The 15,468-nt window shown below is 36.0% G+C and overlaps 1 protein-coding gene and 1 long non-coding RNA gene across 5 annotated transcripts in view; one reads left to right on the forward strand and one right to left on the reverse strand.

The window, feature by feature from the left end:
- LOC137065089 (uncharacterized) overlaps positions 1–15,468 on the forward strand; it is a 91,802-nt gene that overhangs the window by 63,802 nt on the left and 12,532 nt on the right. The gene's annotated exons all lie outside the window — the stretch shown is intronic.
- Positions 2,572–15,468, reverse strand: part of LOC137065088 (cytosolic carboxypeptidase 4) — a 217,664-nt gene continuing 204,767 nt past the window's right edge. For all 3 annotated transcript variants that reach the window (XM_067436651.1, XM_067436653.1, XM_067436652.1), the window contains exon 24: positions 2,572–4,062. In XM_067436651.1, coding sequence (XP_067292752.1) covers positions 3,783–4,062 — 280 coding nt within the window. In that variant the 3' untranslated portion in view covers positions 2,572–3,782. The remainder of the gene's footprint in view (positions 4,063–15,468) is intronic.

Below are 15,468 nucleotides of genomic sequence, written 5' to 3' on the forward strand. Positions count from 1 at the left end.
TGATTTTGCAGTGGTCTCTTAATTTTTTACACAGCTGTTTATAGACTGTACAAAAATATTGACGTAGTGTCCGGGACGACCATAGGACTCTGATAAGCTGTTCTGAAGCGTAAAGTAGAGACGACCTGGCCGTTGCTATCTTGCCAGCGCGTCACTCCCGGATAACAGAAAATGGGCAGAGGCGGGATGTGGGCGGAGCTGAGGTGACACGATGACTATAGAAATATGTATGTATATATGTATGTTTGTGTGTGTGTGTGTGTATATATATATATATATATATATATATATATATATATTTTTTTTTTTTTTATTATTTATTTATTTTTTCATGTGATGCAAAAACAGCATTTATTTGTAGTAGTATCCAATATTATATTTAAAATTACTAAAAGTCTTGCTGTGTCTATCAATAGTGTCTAACATTAAATTGAAACACAATTAAAGAATGCTTCTGTAACTATAGGCACGTTTATAGACTAGAGATTAATATTTAATTAAAAATAACAATTGAACATATTTTTGTTCGATAAAAGTGAAACTTAGCCAGCCTTCATCATTTATTTATATTCAAATGCCACATATAAGGATTTTTTTGAACTTGGTGCAGATATTCAATCTAAACATATGAAAATCCTCACAATGACTGTTCGAACTATAATAAGATAAATATTTATCTACATTTTATTTTGTGGAAAAAAACTAACAAGTTTGAAAATATAATTGAATTGTATTTAATATAAGCCTACATAAAATGCTAGCTATGAAAGTAGCATCAGCATTACAAAGGAGTCAATCCTTTTATACTTAGAAAATGCTTTTTTTCCAAGTCATACTTCATTTCTTCAAGTCATTTCCACCATAGAATGATATTTAACAAACATACATCATTTTATAGTGACACAATTCATAACATTTCAGAAAGAAAAATTCTACTGTTGTCCACTCTTACATCCTCTATAGGCTACTGTAAGTGGGTATATCAAATAAACGAGTGAATTTCAGAAGTGTTTATAAGTAACTTTATGAACTAAAAATTGTGCATTTAAGAAACAACCCAAACCATTTTTCATAAGAAATATCCCCTAGGAAATACTTTTATTTAGAGTTTGTTGATCAAATATAAAACTTGTTGAAATGTTTTCAGTGTGCATGTTCTTTTTGAACACTTTTTGAATCTAATTTGAACAAAATCGTGATACCTGTCTGTCTGTCTGTCTGTCTATATATCTATCTATCTAAAATTGAGAACACTTTGGGAATTGCATGTATCAAAAATACAGATACAGTAATACTGAGAAAAAATTTGTGAGCTAAAAAAAGTTTGATATGCAATTTTTGTGTGAGGCAAGTTGAGGTAAAAAAAAATCTCAACAATTTTCAACCCCACTGCTAGATGCCGCTAAAATCTCACACTGCACCTTTAGGGTTTTATATATAAAACCATTTTGCACGTGTGTAAATATAGGCATTTGAATCTGAGCCTCCTATATCTATTGAGAGAGAGCCACCTGCTAGCTGAACGCGTGTGATAATGTAGTAATCACTATCACAGGCCTGAGAGCTCCTGGAGGGTCATTCAGCGGGGAGGAGGGGAGAGTAATGCGTCTTCCCGCTTCGTCTGCGGTGGGTATGATGGCAGACAGAGCTGGAGAGAGACACAATTAAGAAATGCAGTGGTGTGTGCCGTACACTGCGTCTGCAGCATACCAATGAAGACCTGCCCACCTCTCCATACTCAGGTAGAGCCCACCCCTGCCAGGATCTAATTAGACCATCTCTTTGTAAATGGGAATGAGATTACAGGACAGGATAGCATGCCGTTTGCTGCGGGTTGCTGGAGGTCACAGCGAAGTCATTACCTACCCCTAGATTGAGCCCTGAATGACACAGGGAGAATGAAAAGAGAGTCATTACCCATTCTGCCTTTATTCAGAGAAACTGTGAACTTACTCCTCTGTTTACTAAGTTGCATTCAGAGTATTTGTTTTTTCTGTGTGTATAAACTTTACTATAGTTGTTTTAACTCCTGTGCAATGCGTGTGTAGGCTATATATGATTGGACTACATTTTAGGCCCCTACAAGTCCCCATAAGTCTGTAGATTCAGGTTGAAGTGCCCACCAGAATAAAAAAATATGATCTCACATACTGCTGCATGTTGAACTTAATAACACCCTTTAGCCATGATTACATTCATAAAATGACTGTAATCAGAAAACATGATAGAAATACAGTTATAAGATGAACCCATTTACTGCAATGGCAGAATTGCATACCTTTGAGCTACAAATGTCAGTCTGTAATTGCTGGCTTCTGTTGACTCCTGAATTTGAACATGGACTGACATGAGTTAGTCTTTGTAGCTTTTCTCCCAAACCAATGGCATAAATTGTGCAGATATGATGGAACTCATTATACAAAACATTCTGGGGAGAATTTGGAAGAAATCTGGCTCAAAGGCTCAGATTGCCTTTGTATCAGATTTGATTTCTTATCAAATTTCCAATATCCACTTAATTGGATAAAAAAACAAGAAAAAAAGACAAGGACCACACACACAACATCTGACTGTATTTTACATTTTAATTTCAATTTTATTTTAATTTACATTGTTTCAGTGCTCAGAATATGACTGCACTTATCAACGATTAAGTTTTGTTCACCTATAAGTCACTGCAGAAATTTGTCGTAAACGCCTTTATTCTTTGCTTTTTTACTTATGTCTCAGTCTATACATTTTATATGTATACGTATTTGTGCGTATTTGTATGCTTAGAGAATCACACGTTTGCCTAGCAATGTTACTACACTATGTAGTCACTAAAGCAAAGCTATATAGCTTAAAAGTATTGTATTTTTAATCACTTCCATGGCCACAGATGTATAAAATCAAGCACTAGGCATGCAGATCCTTCTACAAACATTTGTTAAAGAACTGGTCGCTCTCAGGAGCCCAGTCAAGCGTGGTCTCGTGATAGGTTGCCTCCTGTGCAATAAGTCCATTAATAAAAATGTTTCTCCTAATAAATATTTCACGACCAACTGTTAGTGAATTAAAGTTTGGTGGAAGGGGGATTATGGTGTGGGGTTGTTTTCTCAGGGGTTGGGCTTGACCCCTTAGTTCCATTGAAAGGAACTCTTAATGCTTCAGCATACCAAGACATTTAAGACAATTTCATGCTCCCAGCTTTGTGGAATGGGATGTCATTAAAGTTCATGTGGATGTAAAGGCAGATTTCCCAAAACATTTGGCAATATAGTGTGTATATATAGTCGGATCTATCAAGTATCACTTTGAAACTAACTATAAAAACATATATGACTACTTATGATAATAAATACACATTATTAAAGGTAAAATTTATATGCAGTGCTATCTTACAATATCAAGTGCTTATGAGTTTCAGTGGAAGGCTAGTTCTATGGCAGAGTACTTTTGTCAGCAAGCTATCTCTTCTAGTTTACAGTAAGAGCAATCGTAAACAAACCCACCTGCAACTCCCTGCAAACGATTCACTGCAAACACTAAAGCGCCAAAAGAGTTCATCACGCCATTATGATTATGCAACAATGAGTTAATCGTCAAGTGCTGTTTTTTATGTGAGAAATACATATACAAATAGTTTATATCAGGGAGCACAGGTGGAATCTCATCCATAGGGTCTACTAGCAAATGTTTTGCAGGTGTGCACGTCAAGACAAAATGCTAAATATTTCTGTTTCACCCTTATGATAAGCTAATATGAAATATAAATAACAGAAAAGACAAACAAAAGAGGCCTAACACAAGTAGCCGTTACTGATGTCAATGCCGTTACACTGTCCACTCTTGATTGTTAGAGTCTCCAGGGCGTCCTGCTGAAGGTAGTGAGGGACTAGGCGGGACTTTTCGTCGTTATGCCGCCTCCTGTTCCTACAGACTTCCACATCATCATCATCCTCATCCGCGCTGGACGTGTTGCCGTTGACCTCCATGTCCAGTTCGTTGGCCCCCAACGGGTCACTGCAGGATGAATATTCGATCTCCTCCGTGCAAGGTGGCTCATCGTCCTCGAAACAACTGCCGAAATAAACACAAGGGTAATAAGATTGCTACTAAATGGTATCGTTAACTATTAAAAACACAATTTGGTTAAATCTGAAATAATAAATATGATTAGATGCAAAAACCAACCACAGTTAGAAAAGGTTACTTTGCCAACTAACCAATAAATAAATAAATTTTTTTTGAAAACTAATACAAATTACCAAAAAGCACATGAAAAAAATTATAAAAAGAAAATGATAATAAAATAAACCTAATTAGAAAAATATTAAATATATAATGAAATATAAATAATACTAAACAACTGCAGAAAGGCATTTTAAAAAGGCCTTAGTTAAAAAAAAAACTAAAACTTTTTTTTTGAAGTCCTCTGCAAGTCATCACTTCATCACACACAGAGCGAAATTAATTTGAATGGAAACGTATCGCTCTGTCCCTGCTGCTGTATCTGCCGAAGGACGCTGTGACCTTGAGTTTGCTGAGCATTTTGATTGACAGTAAACATAAAGCCCAGTCACACTAATCAGATCAAAACCACAGGGATCCATGGAGAACGTGGATGTGACGAGCAATCCGATTCGCCCGTCCTCGCCACCGGTGTGTGTGTGCGCACGTGTGAGTCTGTTTATCATTTTCTCTGCCCTGGGTGGAAATTAAAGGGAAAAAAATAACATCTGGTGTGCCACAATGTGAAGAACAACATTGTATTTTTCCCTCTTCATTATATGGGAAAGATGAGATGATGCTCTGGGTGAAAGACAGAGTGTGTGGGAGCGGTCTCATGAGACGCAGGAGACATGTCCCTTTCACAAACAAATCACGTCCTCTTGACTCGCAAAATGAACCAATTTGTTATGCGGTTGTCAGTGCGGCAACAGGTGTGTGTTACTCGTCTATTCTTCTGGCTGTTACTGAGTGTCCAAATTCAGTGTGGGACACATAACAAGCAGGGATATTAGTGTCTGTTTTGTGGTCAGAGCACCTGTCATTTGTAAGAAGGTATGATTTGCATATATAGAACACATGACAAACTAATAGAACACATGAAAAACTAAAGCAAAGTTTGAACTAATGTTTATGGAGTTATGGGTTTTGAAAACCTTTAAAGGGATGGATTACACAAAAATGAAAAATATCCCATGATTTACTCGCCCTCAAGTCCTTCTAGGTGTACAAGATATTCTTGCAGACGAACATAATTTAATATATCCTGGCTCTTCTAAGATTTATAATGGTAGCGAATGGCACTCAAGATTTTGAAGAACCAAAAAAGCATATCCAAGTAATTCATACAGCACCAGTGGGCTAATGAAGGTCTGAAGAGAAGTAATGGTTTATTTGTAGGAAAAATTTATAACCAGTGTTTGGAAGGTTACTTTAGAAACGTAATAGGTTACAGATTACAAGTTACCTCATTTAAAATGTAAAAAATAGTGTAACTATTTCAATTACTTGTAACTGATTAAATTTGATTACTTTTCTATTTTCCAGCACAAACACATTTTTTCATTTCACTCGTCATGATGGCAACTCAGGTTGTAGCCAAAAGCTTTCAGTGCCAATCTGGATTGACGTAATTGGCAGGCAAGATGCTCTACAAATTCAAACACGTACCCAGTCAAAATCATCAGAATAGCACTGCTTTACGAAACATCCTTTAAATGGCAGGAGGCTTTGTGCACATCAAAAAAGCAAATTCATGTATCCCAGCTTTTTACAGAAAATATTTAGATGTAATCGTAATCGCTGTAATCGTTAACATTTTCATAAGTAACTCGTATAGTTAAAAAAAAAATTCAGTTACTATTTAACTAGATTAACATTTAACTAGTTACTCTCCAACACCTTATATAACCTTATAAACTATAAGCTTCCGGCAAAAGGCTGTACGCATCGAGTTATGACACCATAAATGATGTAGTAACGTAAGCGTTGGTGAGAGATGGTTCTTGCGGTTCAAACAAATAGGATTTGGCAACAAACTCTTTTCTTATATCTAAATCCTCTGAAATTTCTCTTTAAAATTTCTCGTTTAAGATTTCTAATTTGAGACTGGTGTTATGTTTTGCTCTATCCTCTGCGCTTCCGTGTTCATCATTATCATCCGTCATGTCAGATATGACTCTTCTGCTGGAACTCGATGCGCAGCCATTTCCCGGAAGCTAGTTATTATATTCTATAAATTGAATTTGCCAGTGGCAATTTCCCGAAGGATAAAGCTGCTCTGAGCTGGTACATGAGCGCTGAACAGCTTCTGACGGTCTGGAGCTCACATCTGCGAAAGCGTCCAAACAAATCGTCAAATATCTGGTGTGTTCTTAACTACATTCCATGACACAACAACAGTATTTGTAAAATGATGGTGAGTTTCACCAATACACTCACTGTGAAGCGGAGTGATACAAACTGTGACATGGTTCTGGCGATACTGGTGGAATATCTCATGGCTGGAAAAGGCTTTCAGCCAATCAGATTTGAGGACCAGAGAGAACTGTTGTATAAAAGTACTTATACTACGTTGAATGCTTGAGTCTGATTTTTATCTGATATTTACAGGGAAGCGCAAGGCTAAAGTAGTTCCAGATTTACAGTTCCATATCACTTCGCCAAATGATTTAATTTATTTGCAATGTATTGTAAATGTATTTACAACCTACAACAGCAAAAGAACCAAAACCCACAATGGCACTGACCAAGAAAAGAAATATAGTAAACAATAGGATAAAAGTCACCAATTTCTTTTTCCACAAAATTACTTTTAATTATGTACAAATGTAAATACTCTCTCTGCTCTCCCACTCAAACACACACACACACACACAGAAATGTCAGCGGTGCTCTGATGATTTAATCAGTAAAATAGTGTAGCAACTTAAAAGCTACATGACATTTCTCACTAGTAAGGTCATAAAGGCACTGTTCTTACAGTTTCGTATTAGTAGATGCTGCTGCCGAACACTGATCATTCACATTCTCTCTCTCTCTCTCTCTCTCTCTCTCTCTCTCTCTCTCTCTCTCTCTCTCTCTCTCTCTCTCTCTCTCTGCTCACTGTATTAGTTTGCTATCAGTGGCTCAAGCCTCCATTACTAGCTCTAAAATGTCTTCACATTGTGACTGGGTGTGGATTGTTTCTAATAATCAGCCCGTCGTCAATTATTCAATTATTCCTTACATAAAAACTTTTTTTTTTAACCACCAAATGCAACAAGCTAAAAAGCTCCCTCTCAAAATCTCTCTTGAGATTCTACAAGAGAATTTGATGTTGTATTTGGAATAAAATACAGGTATAAAAATACACCATAAAAAACTTTATAATGGTGTTTTTCTGAAAAATAATTTATACTATAGCAGTAAAACACTGTGCATTAAGACTGACATCCATTTCATTCTTGGCAGAAAAACACAATCGGGGCCCAACATTAAATATGTTTGGATAAAATTACAAAAAACAAAACACAAATTCACCACATGTACACATACATTTAATTGTAAACCTATTTGTAAACCTAATTTGTAACCTATTTTGTCCTTTACACTTTGTCCTAGTGAGCTCTAGAGACTCGCACATTGAGTTATGACACTGCAGAAAGGACAAAATCATTATCGACTTCCATAGAAATACCGCAGAGACATGTCAATAGCCAACAGAATGAACACATAATGAACAGTTTTGAGAAAACAGAGCACCTTCATCTATGTAAGCTATACCACCTCAAACTATGCTGTTTGTAGCAGTTCAACAATGATGCAGGTTTCTGACTTGATGAGCTCTATTCTTGACTTCTCTGAAAGCAAAGACTTGTGTACTTGTGCAGGGCTGCATTCAATTACTTTAAGTGGCCACTGAGATTGAGAGCTGTATTCGTTTTTGTGTCGCCCGGCCACAGGGAGTCCATGCCTCTTTATGCCAGTCAGCAGGTCGGCTTTTCAGCACTCAATCATAACACAACGCCACACATCTCCAAAGATCATAAGATGACAGAAGCAGTGAGAACGTGAGACAGATACAGGGGACACTGGGACTAGTTGTCTCGCTTTTTTTCTCTCCATATTTGCTTACTTTCTGTTATTGTCTCTATAGACATGTAGCTTAAAGTGTTTAAGCCAAGCATTACCATTAAAACGCCACTATTATTGCCTTGGGGAGAAAACTGTCATGGTGTAGTTTTAGAAATATATGTAAATACTCAACTAAAAAACTAAGCAACTAAAATAAGTTTAAGTACTACAATTACTAAAACTGAATATATATATATATATATATATATATATATATATATATATATATATATATATATACACACACACACATACTCTCATTATTAGGAACATCATACTAATAGTTTGACCCCTCTTTCGCCTTCAGAACTGCCTTAATTCTACGTGGCATTGATTCAACAAGGTGCTGAAAGCATTCTTCAGAAATGTTGGCCCATATTGATAGGATAGCATCTTGCAGTTGATGGAGATTTGTGGGATGCACATCCAGGGCACGAAGCTCCCATTCCACCACCTCCCAAAGATGCTCTATTGCGTTGAGATCTGGGCCCTCATTTATAAACGTTGCATACGCACAAAAGAAGGTGTACGCCGCTCTCTACGCAATAATTGGTATTTATAAAAAGCAAACTTGACGAGAAAATGTGCGGTCCTTCACACAAGCTCTGACCCAGGCATACGCACAAAAACGGGTAAAATGAGAAATGGCGACACCGTCGGCAGATGGAATAAACGCATGAAAGTGTGTGAAACTAGATCGTTGTGTAAAAGAAATGGCAATACTGCCTCTCATAAATAACATGAAGACTTCACAAAGCAAGTCTTAATTTTGATCGATCTTCAGTTTAAAACAAACAAAATCAAACGTAAATTATACAACAGAAATGCAAACTAACACATATTTGCAAAAAGAAAAGTGAAATATGTTCTGCAATAATATTGGCATGCTATGCAATTCACCCTCATAAATAATATGGTTAACAGAACATATAGATAGATAGATAGATAGATAGATAGATAGATAGATAGATAGATCATGGTATTCATGCATATGCCTTAAGTTTGTTTTATTTTTGATAAAATAACGTATGACTCCGGTATCCCCTTTGTCCCACCTGTGGCAGAGACACTCTGGCGATGGAGTGCTAGATGCTTTTTTTGCCTTGACTTTGATGTCCGAACCATTTTATGTCGTCCACAGTCCGAGGTTGTGAGGCTACAGCATTTATAGCATCTGCAACCTTTTGCCACTCAAGAGCCTTTTTGGCATTAGTAACACCCACACTGTGCTCTCCAAACAACATTTTTCTGCTCTTTTCCCCCTTGCCAACGATAACTTCTACTTAACATTGTGTGAAGTAACGTTTTTTCCTCTCTGTGTTTGTCATGATTTAGCAACTGATGAATATTAATTTGTGGGCGTTTCACTGACTATTTATTCAGCGCCCATCTCACATTATAGCTCATAATCAAGATCATTTATAAAGGTTTTTAAATGGCAAAACACACCCACAATTGGATTATTAGATAGTTGATGACATGGTAAGCAAGTTTGTCAATATTTTGAATAAAAAAGATTTTTTTTTTAATAAAAGCGAAACATCTGTCATTCAGCGCTATTTTGGTTGTGGTGAGTCACGTGATAAACATGACGCGTTGTCATAGAAACATTAAGGTGAAACGTTCTAAAATTGCCTTAAAAAAACTCATACTGGGAGTCAGCTAAAATATTTTGATTGTACACATGAAAGGTTTAAATGTGATGTTAATAAAATAAATGTTAACAGGCAAACTTAATGCCTAAATAATTACCATTTTGTTGGGGTGATTGGGGACAGGTGGGGCACGGAGCCCTTCTCTACCTCCAAAGTGCTCTTATTTCAGTGTTGGTAATGTTGTAGTTACTTTAGCAGTTTGCTTCATATATTCAGTTAAACATTAAGTTACATTTCATTCATTGTTCATCAGAACTGTGCGGATGCAATAAATGTGTATCCTTGAATAAGTGGGGTTGTATTTCAAATCCTCAGGTATGACCCATTTCCCTAAAACCTCAGTATTTTATTATATATAAATGAGCAATGGACAGAGCGTGAGCAATCCCGTGAAGGCGCGGAAGACACAGCTGTCGCAACACAACGACTCTATTAATTCACGCATGTAGTCGATATATTTAAATGTTTATTTTAAAGCACTGAATCATTACTGAATCACGATTCATCCGATTCGTAGCATTTAAAATCGAGTATCGGCTGAAATTAACGATTCAAAATACGTTTAAAGATCGATGCATATGCATCATCAGGATTTATAATCGATGCATCGAGAAAACGAGTGAATCGTTACAGCTCTACTACATAGTGGTCATTAAGGGATGGACATGGTCAGAAACAATGCTCAGGTAGGCCGTGGCATTTAAAGATACCCAATTGGCACTAAGGGGCCTAAAGTGTGCCAAGAAAACATCCCCCACACCATTACACCACAACCACCAGCCTGGTAACAAGGCATGATGGATCCATGTTCTCATTCTGTTCACGCCGATTTTAACAGAAATCGAGACTCATCAGCCCAGGCCACATTTTTCCAGTCTTCAACTGTCCAATTTTGGTGAGCTCGTGCAAATTCTAGCCTCTTTTTCCTATTTGTAGTGGAGATGAGTGGTAACTGGTGGGGTCTTCTGCTGTTGTAGCCCATCCGCCTCAAGGTTGTGCCTGTTATGGCTTCACAAATGCTTTGCTGCATACCTCGGTTGTAACGAGGGGTTATTTCAGTCAAAGTTGCTCTTCTATCGGCTTGAATCAGTCGGCCCATTCTCCTCTGACCTCTAGCATCAACAAGGCATTTTCGCCCACAGGACTGCCGCATACTGGATGTTTTTCCCTTTTGACAACATTCTTTGTAAACCCTAGAAATGGTTGTGCGTGAAAATCCCAGTAACTGAGCAGATTGTGAAATACTCAGACCGGCCCGTCTGGCACCAACAACCATGCCACACTCATAAGTTGCTTAAATCACCTTTCTTTCCCAGTTTGACATTCAGTTTGGAGGTCAGGAGATTGTAAAATGTTGTCCTTTTGTTAATCGGTTAGGTTTAGATCATTTTATTACTTCAACTATAACTTATTTTTTCGTTGCCTAGTTGTTTTTTAGCTACATTTTTCAAATTATATTTATTTCAGCTTTATTTCTACTAGGGCTGAAACGATTCATCGAGTAACTCGAGTTAATCGAATCAAAAAAATCCTCGAGGCAAAATCATCTGCCTCGACGCTTCGCTTAGTCCATTTAACTACACACACATATTGCAGAAAGAATTGCGGTTATATCCGCGGTTCAGGTGCATAAACATCCCAAACATTGCAGGTGGATGAGAGAAATCATTAATATGCTGATTTTAATAAAGACGCAGAACTCTCATATCACGCTAAAACGCAATGAATGCGTGTCGTTCTTTAACTTTCGTTTTCAGCTCATGTCGAGATCCAAGACCGCAATGAGAGAGAGAGAGAGAGAGAGAGAGAGAGAGAGAGAGAGAGAGAGAGAGAGAGAGAGAGAGAGAGAGAGAGAGCGGGCGGGCATCAGCACTGGTAATATCATTTAATATCGCTGTTTTTAAATGAAGAAAACTGTGTGTTAAGCTTCAATACATCATGAAGATTATGAATACAATATGTTGTGCTCCTTGTAACATGTAACAACTACCCACTCTCCTCTTTAGAAAAGGAAAAAGCAAAAGTCTATAATTCAATTCCCTAAAGTCAATGGTGTTTTAGGGGAAGTTGAGAGTTCTGTGTGGCTAATTTGCTTTAGGTTTCCAGAACACAATCACCTGCCATTTCAATTAATCCAAGATCACTTGTAATTCACTGTACGGATGGAAGACGATCAATGACTATCAGGAGGATTACACTGCTGTGGCTGGAGCCTGAACACAGGGACTCTGGGGGATAGATAAACGGACAGTTGCAGGGTTTGCGGTTGATCACTCGGCAAATAGCACTTGCGCTGCCACTGTTAACCAGCAGGGGCTAACTGGACTGTGCTAAACAGCCAGACATTGACTCTGAGTTCATCGCCCTAAAAATAGAGGAAAGAACAGACAAGGTTGTTCTTGCGTTTTAGAAATACAGTATTGCCAGATACCACAGCACACCTTCAGGGGTCTAGAGGGGACCATGCCTCAGAGTCGGGGCTGTTTTGGCAGCAAAAGTGGGACAAACACAATATTAGAAAGGTGGTCATAATGTTATGCATGATGTGTATGTGTGTATGTAAAAGTTAATATATAATGTAAATATTTGAATATTTTGTTATTTTTATCATATATAAAATATATATTCTTTTGTTTGTTGTATTGCCATAATAGCATTAGTGGCTGATTTTATGACAAGATAGATGTATTTTAAAAGAAACAAATAATTATTGAAAATCAATATATAACATATATAATATATATTGCTGGGTGATCGATTAATCACATCCAAAATAAAAGTTTGTATTTAAATGTGTGTACTGTGTATAATTATGTACTATATTTAAATACACACACACACACATATATATATATATATTTAAGAAATATTTGCATATATATGTGTGTGTATGTGTGTGTGTATATATATATATATATATATATATATATATATATATATATATATATATATATATATATATATATATATATATATATATATATATATATATATATATATATATTTATTAATCTTGTATATAGATATTACATTTTTTTTTCCATGTGTGTGGATGTGTATACACATATTATTTAAATACAAACTTTATTGGATGCAGTTAATCGATTACTCATAATATAATATAATACAATACATGCTTCAATTCATGATAAATTAAAATGGTAATTAAAGTAAAAATAAACTTTAAATGAAGGAACAAACCTTCTAAAATGTACATTGTGTCCTTCTGCGGTCACTGCAGCATGAAGCTCTTTAAAAGCTATTTATGGTGTGATGTCACACCCAACCACCTTTGTCCACACATGACCTCTGACCCCTAGCCATAATAATTTATGAACGTAGTCTGATGTCTTTATGCTTGTTATACGTGACACCATAAATTCAACATGACTGATGGTAGTGTTGATGAGCCAAACTCCTCTGGAACAGAGCTAACAAGATTACAAAGTTTCATCCCCTTTCTTGGGGTAGGAAACGCATATTATATAAAACGTTTTCAGCGTTTAACTTGTCAAATGCTCGTCTGATGTAAAGATAAACATTTTCTGCCCTAGTTTCCTTCCACCTCCTCCAGTGTGTTTACCCAGCAGAAATAACTTCCGTCTTATGTTTTGCTATAGGTTTGCTGGTTCAGAGCCTTTAATATCTGATTTGCGCTATTGTCAACTCCAAATGCAGAGAGTCATTTCTTAGACGCGGGAAGCAGCTCGACAAATCCACTATTTTGGTTTAATGATCTACAGAAGTCTCTGTTGGCTCGGCTAAATTGGTACGCGTGCTTCTGAAACACCAGCGTGTTCTCCATTTGTCATCTCGCCAGCACGCTGGCAGAACGAGTTTGAATTTCACTTTGGATAGTTGCTAAGTGAATATATCATTCATTCTAGTATTATGCAAATATTTACAAGGCCTGTGCCACATCTTGATAAATATGAGTACAGAAATTTGGCAAAGACAAGGACTCTTTTTCTTTTTCTCCTGTTGTACAAAAAAAACAAAAAACAAAAAAAAAAATCAATAGTGCACAGAAACTGACCCTGCTATCTACATAAACATTGTGAATGCAGACATTTGATTGCATTATTATTCCGACAGGCTGTATATGTCTGCTGGGAGGATGATTTCAAACAAACAATTTTCTAACAATTTGTTTATATTGTAGGCTATAAATTGCAAAAAAGCAGCTCAATTGTCATTATCATTACCTTGGCTAACCTCACAGAGTTAGCATTTATATATATATACCAACACATATATTTAACAGAAGAATGATTTTTGGGGCCAAATCTTTTTTAAAGGTGATGTAGAGTTTTAAATAAATAAAAAATATGGTAAGATTTGAATGTTTTTGAAAAAAGTCTTATGCTCATTAAGGCTGCACTTATTTGATTATACATACAGTAAAATTGTGAAATATTACAATTTAAAATAACAGTTTTGTGTTTTAATATATTATAAAATATAACTTATTAATCTCAGCATTGAATAGTACATTTTGAAGATCAAAAATGGTATCTGTTAACATTAATGCACTGTAAACTTACATGAACATTTTTAGGCATTTAAGGCACAATGGTTCCAACACGTGTGTGTATGTATGTATATGTATATGTATATGTATATGTGTGTATATATATATATATATATATATATATATATATATATATATATATATATATATATATATATATATATATATATATATATATATATAAGAAAAGCTGGAGAAGTTTTGGAAACATGTAAGAGTGGAATTCTTGTTAGATTGTCAGACCTAAAATGAGATTTATGTAATTCAACCACAAATATTTTATTTACACGAGTCATTGCCTCATTTACTCTCCCATGGCTTGTCTATTGTGCATGTACAATAGCAGAGAAACCTTTTGTTAGTTTTGTAATTATATGCAATCTCGATCGAATTATCTGTGTCATCCCATCGACAAATTCCAGAGCAATCAGAATCAACAATCAAAACACAATGGAAGTCAAAGACGGGGGCCGATCTGCTCCCACCATCACCTCCTGACCAAGAACAATCCACGGGTCATTAGAATTCTCCCCTCGCTTGTTTATTAAAGAGTCTTAGCAGCTTGAATTTTAAAAGCCTAATTTTGCAGTGAGAAGAGAACCTCAGCTTCAGTAGGGCCGGAGAAGACATTTTTGCTCTATTCAAATCAAAAAGCAAAAGCAATGAAATAAACTGGCCAGCTCATTCATACACGAAGCTGCTGTTCTGACACAAGCTCAAGATGCATTCAAATCACTATATTCATGGACTGCGGATTGTGCTATAAAGTTGATTTGGCCAATTTTCGTTTCGGCAACTTCATTTCTGTGTACTCCAACTAAACTTTGATGCCACCATCAAAACTTTATTAATACTACACTCACAGAGATATGCCACTATAAACACTGCTACAATAATATGTTTGAAAATTTGGTAACACTTGCATTTTTATTTTATTTATTAACATTAGTTAACAGTGAACAACACTTACCTCAGCATTTACTAATGGATTTTTACGAGTGGTAATTGGAAAAATTGGTAATGCACTGTGAACTTACATGAACATTTTTATTAACTAACAATAACAAAGATTAAAAAATGCTGTCAAAATATTGTAAGTTTGTGTAAGTTAATGCATTATCTAATGTTAACAAATGATACCTTATTGTAAAGGTTTAGCGAATATTTACAAAAGTC

The sequence above is a fragment of the Pseudorasbora parva genome, chromosome 25, assembly GCF_024679245.1.
Source record: "Pseudorasbora parva isolate DD20220531a chromosome 25, ASM2467924v1, whole genome shotgun sequence".
Lineage (NCBI taxonomy): Eukaryota > Metazoa > Chordata > Actinopteri > Cypriniformes > Gobionidae > Pseudorasbora > Pseudorasbora parva.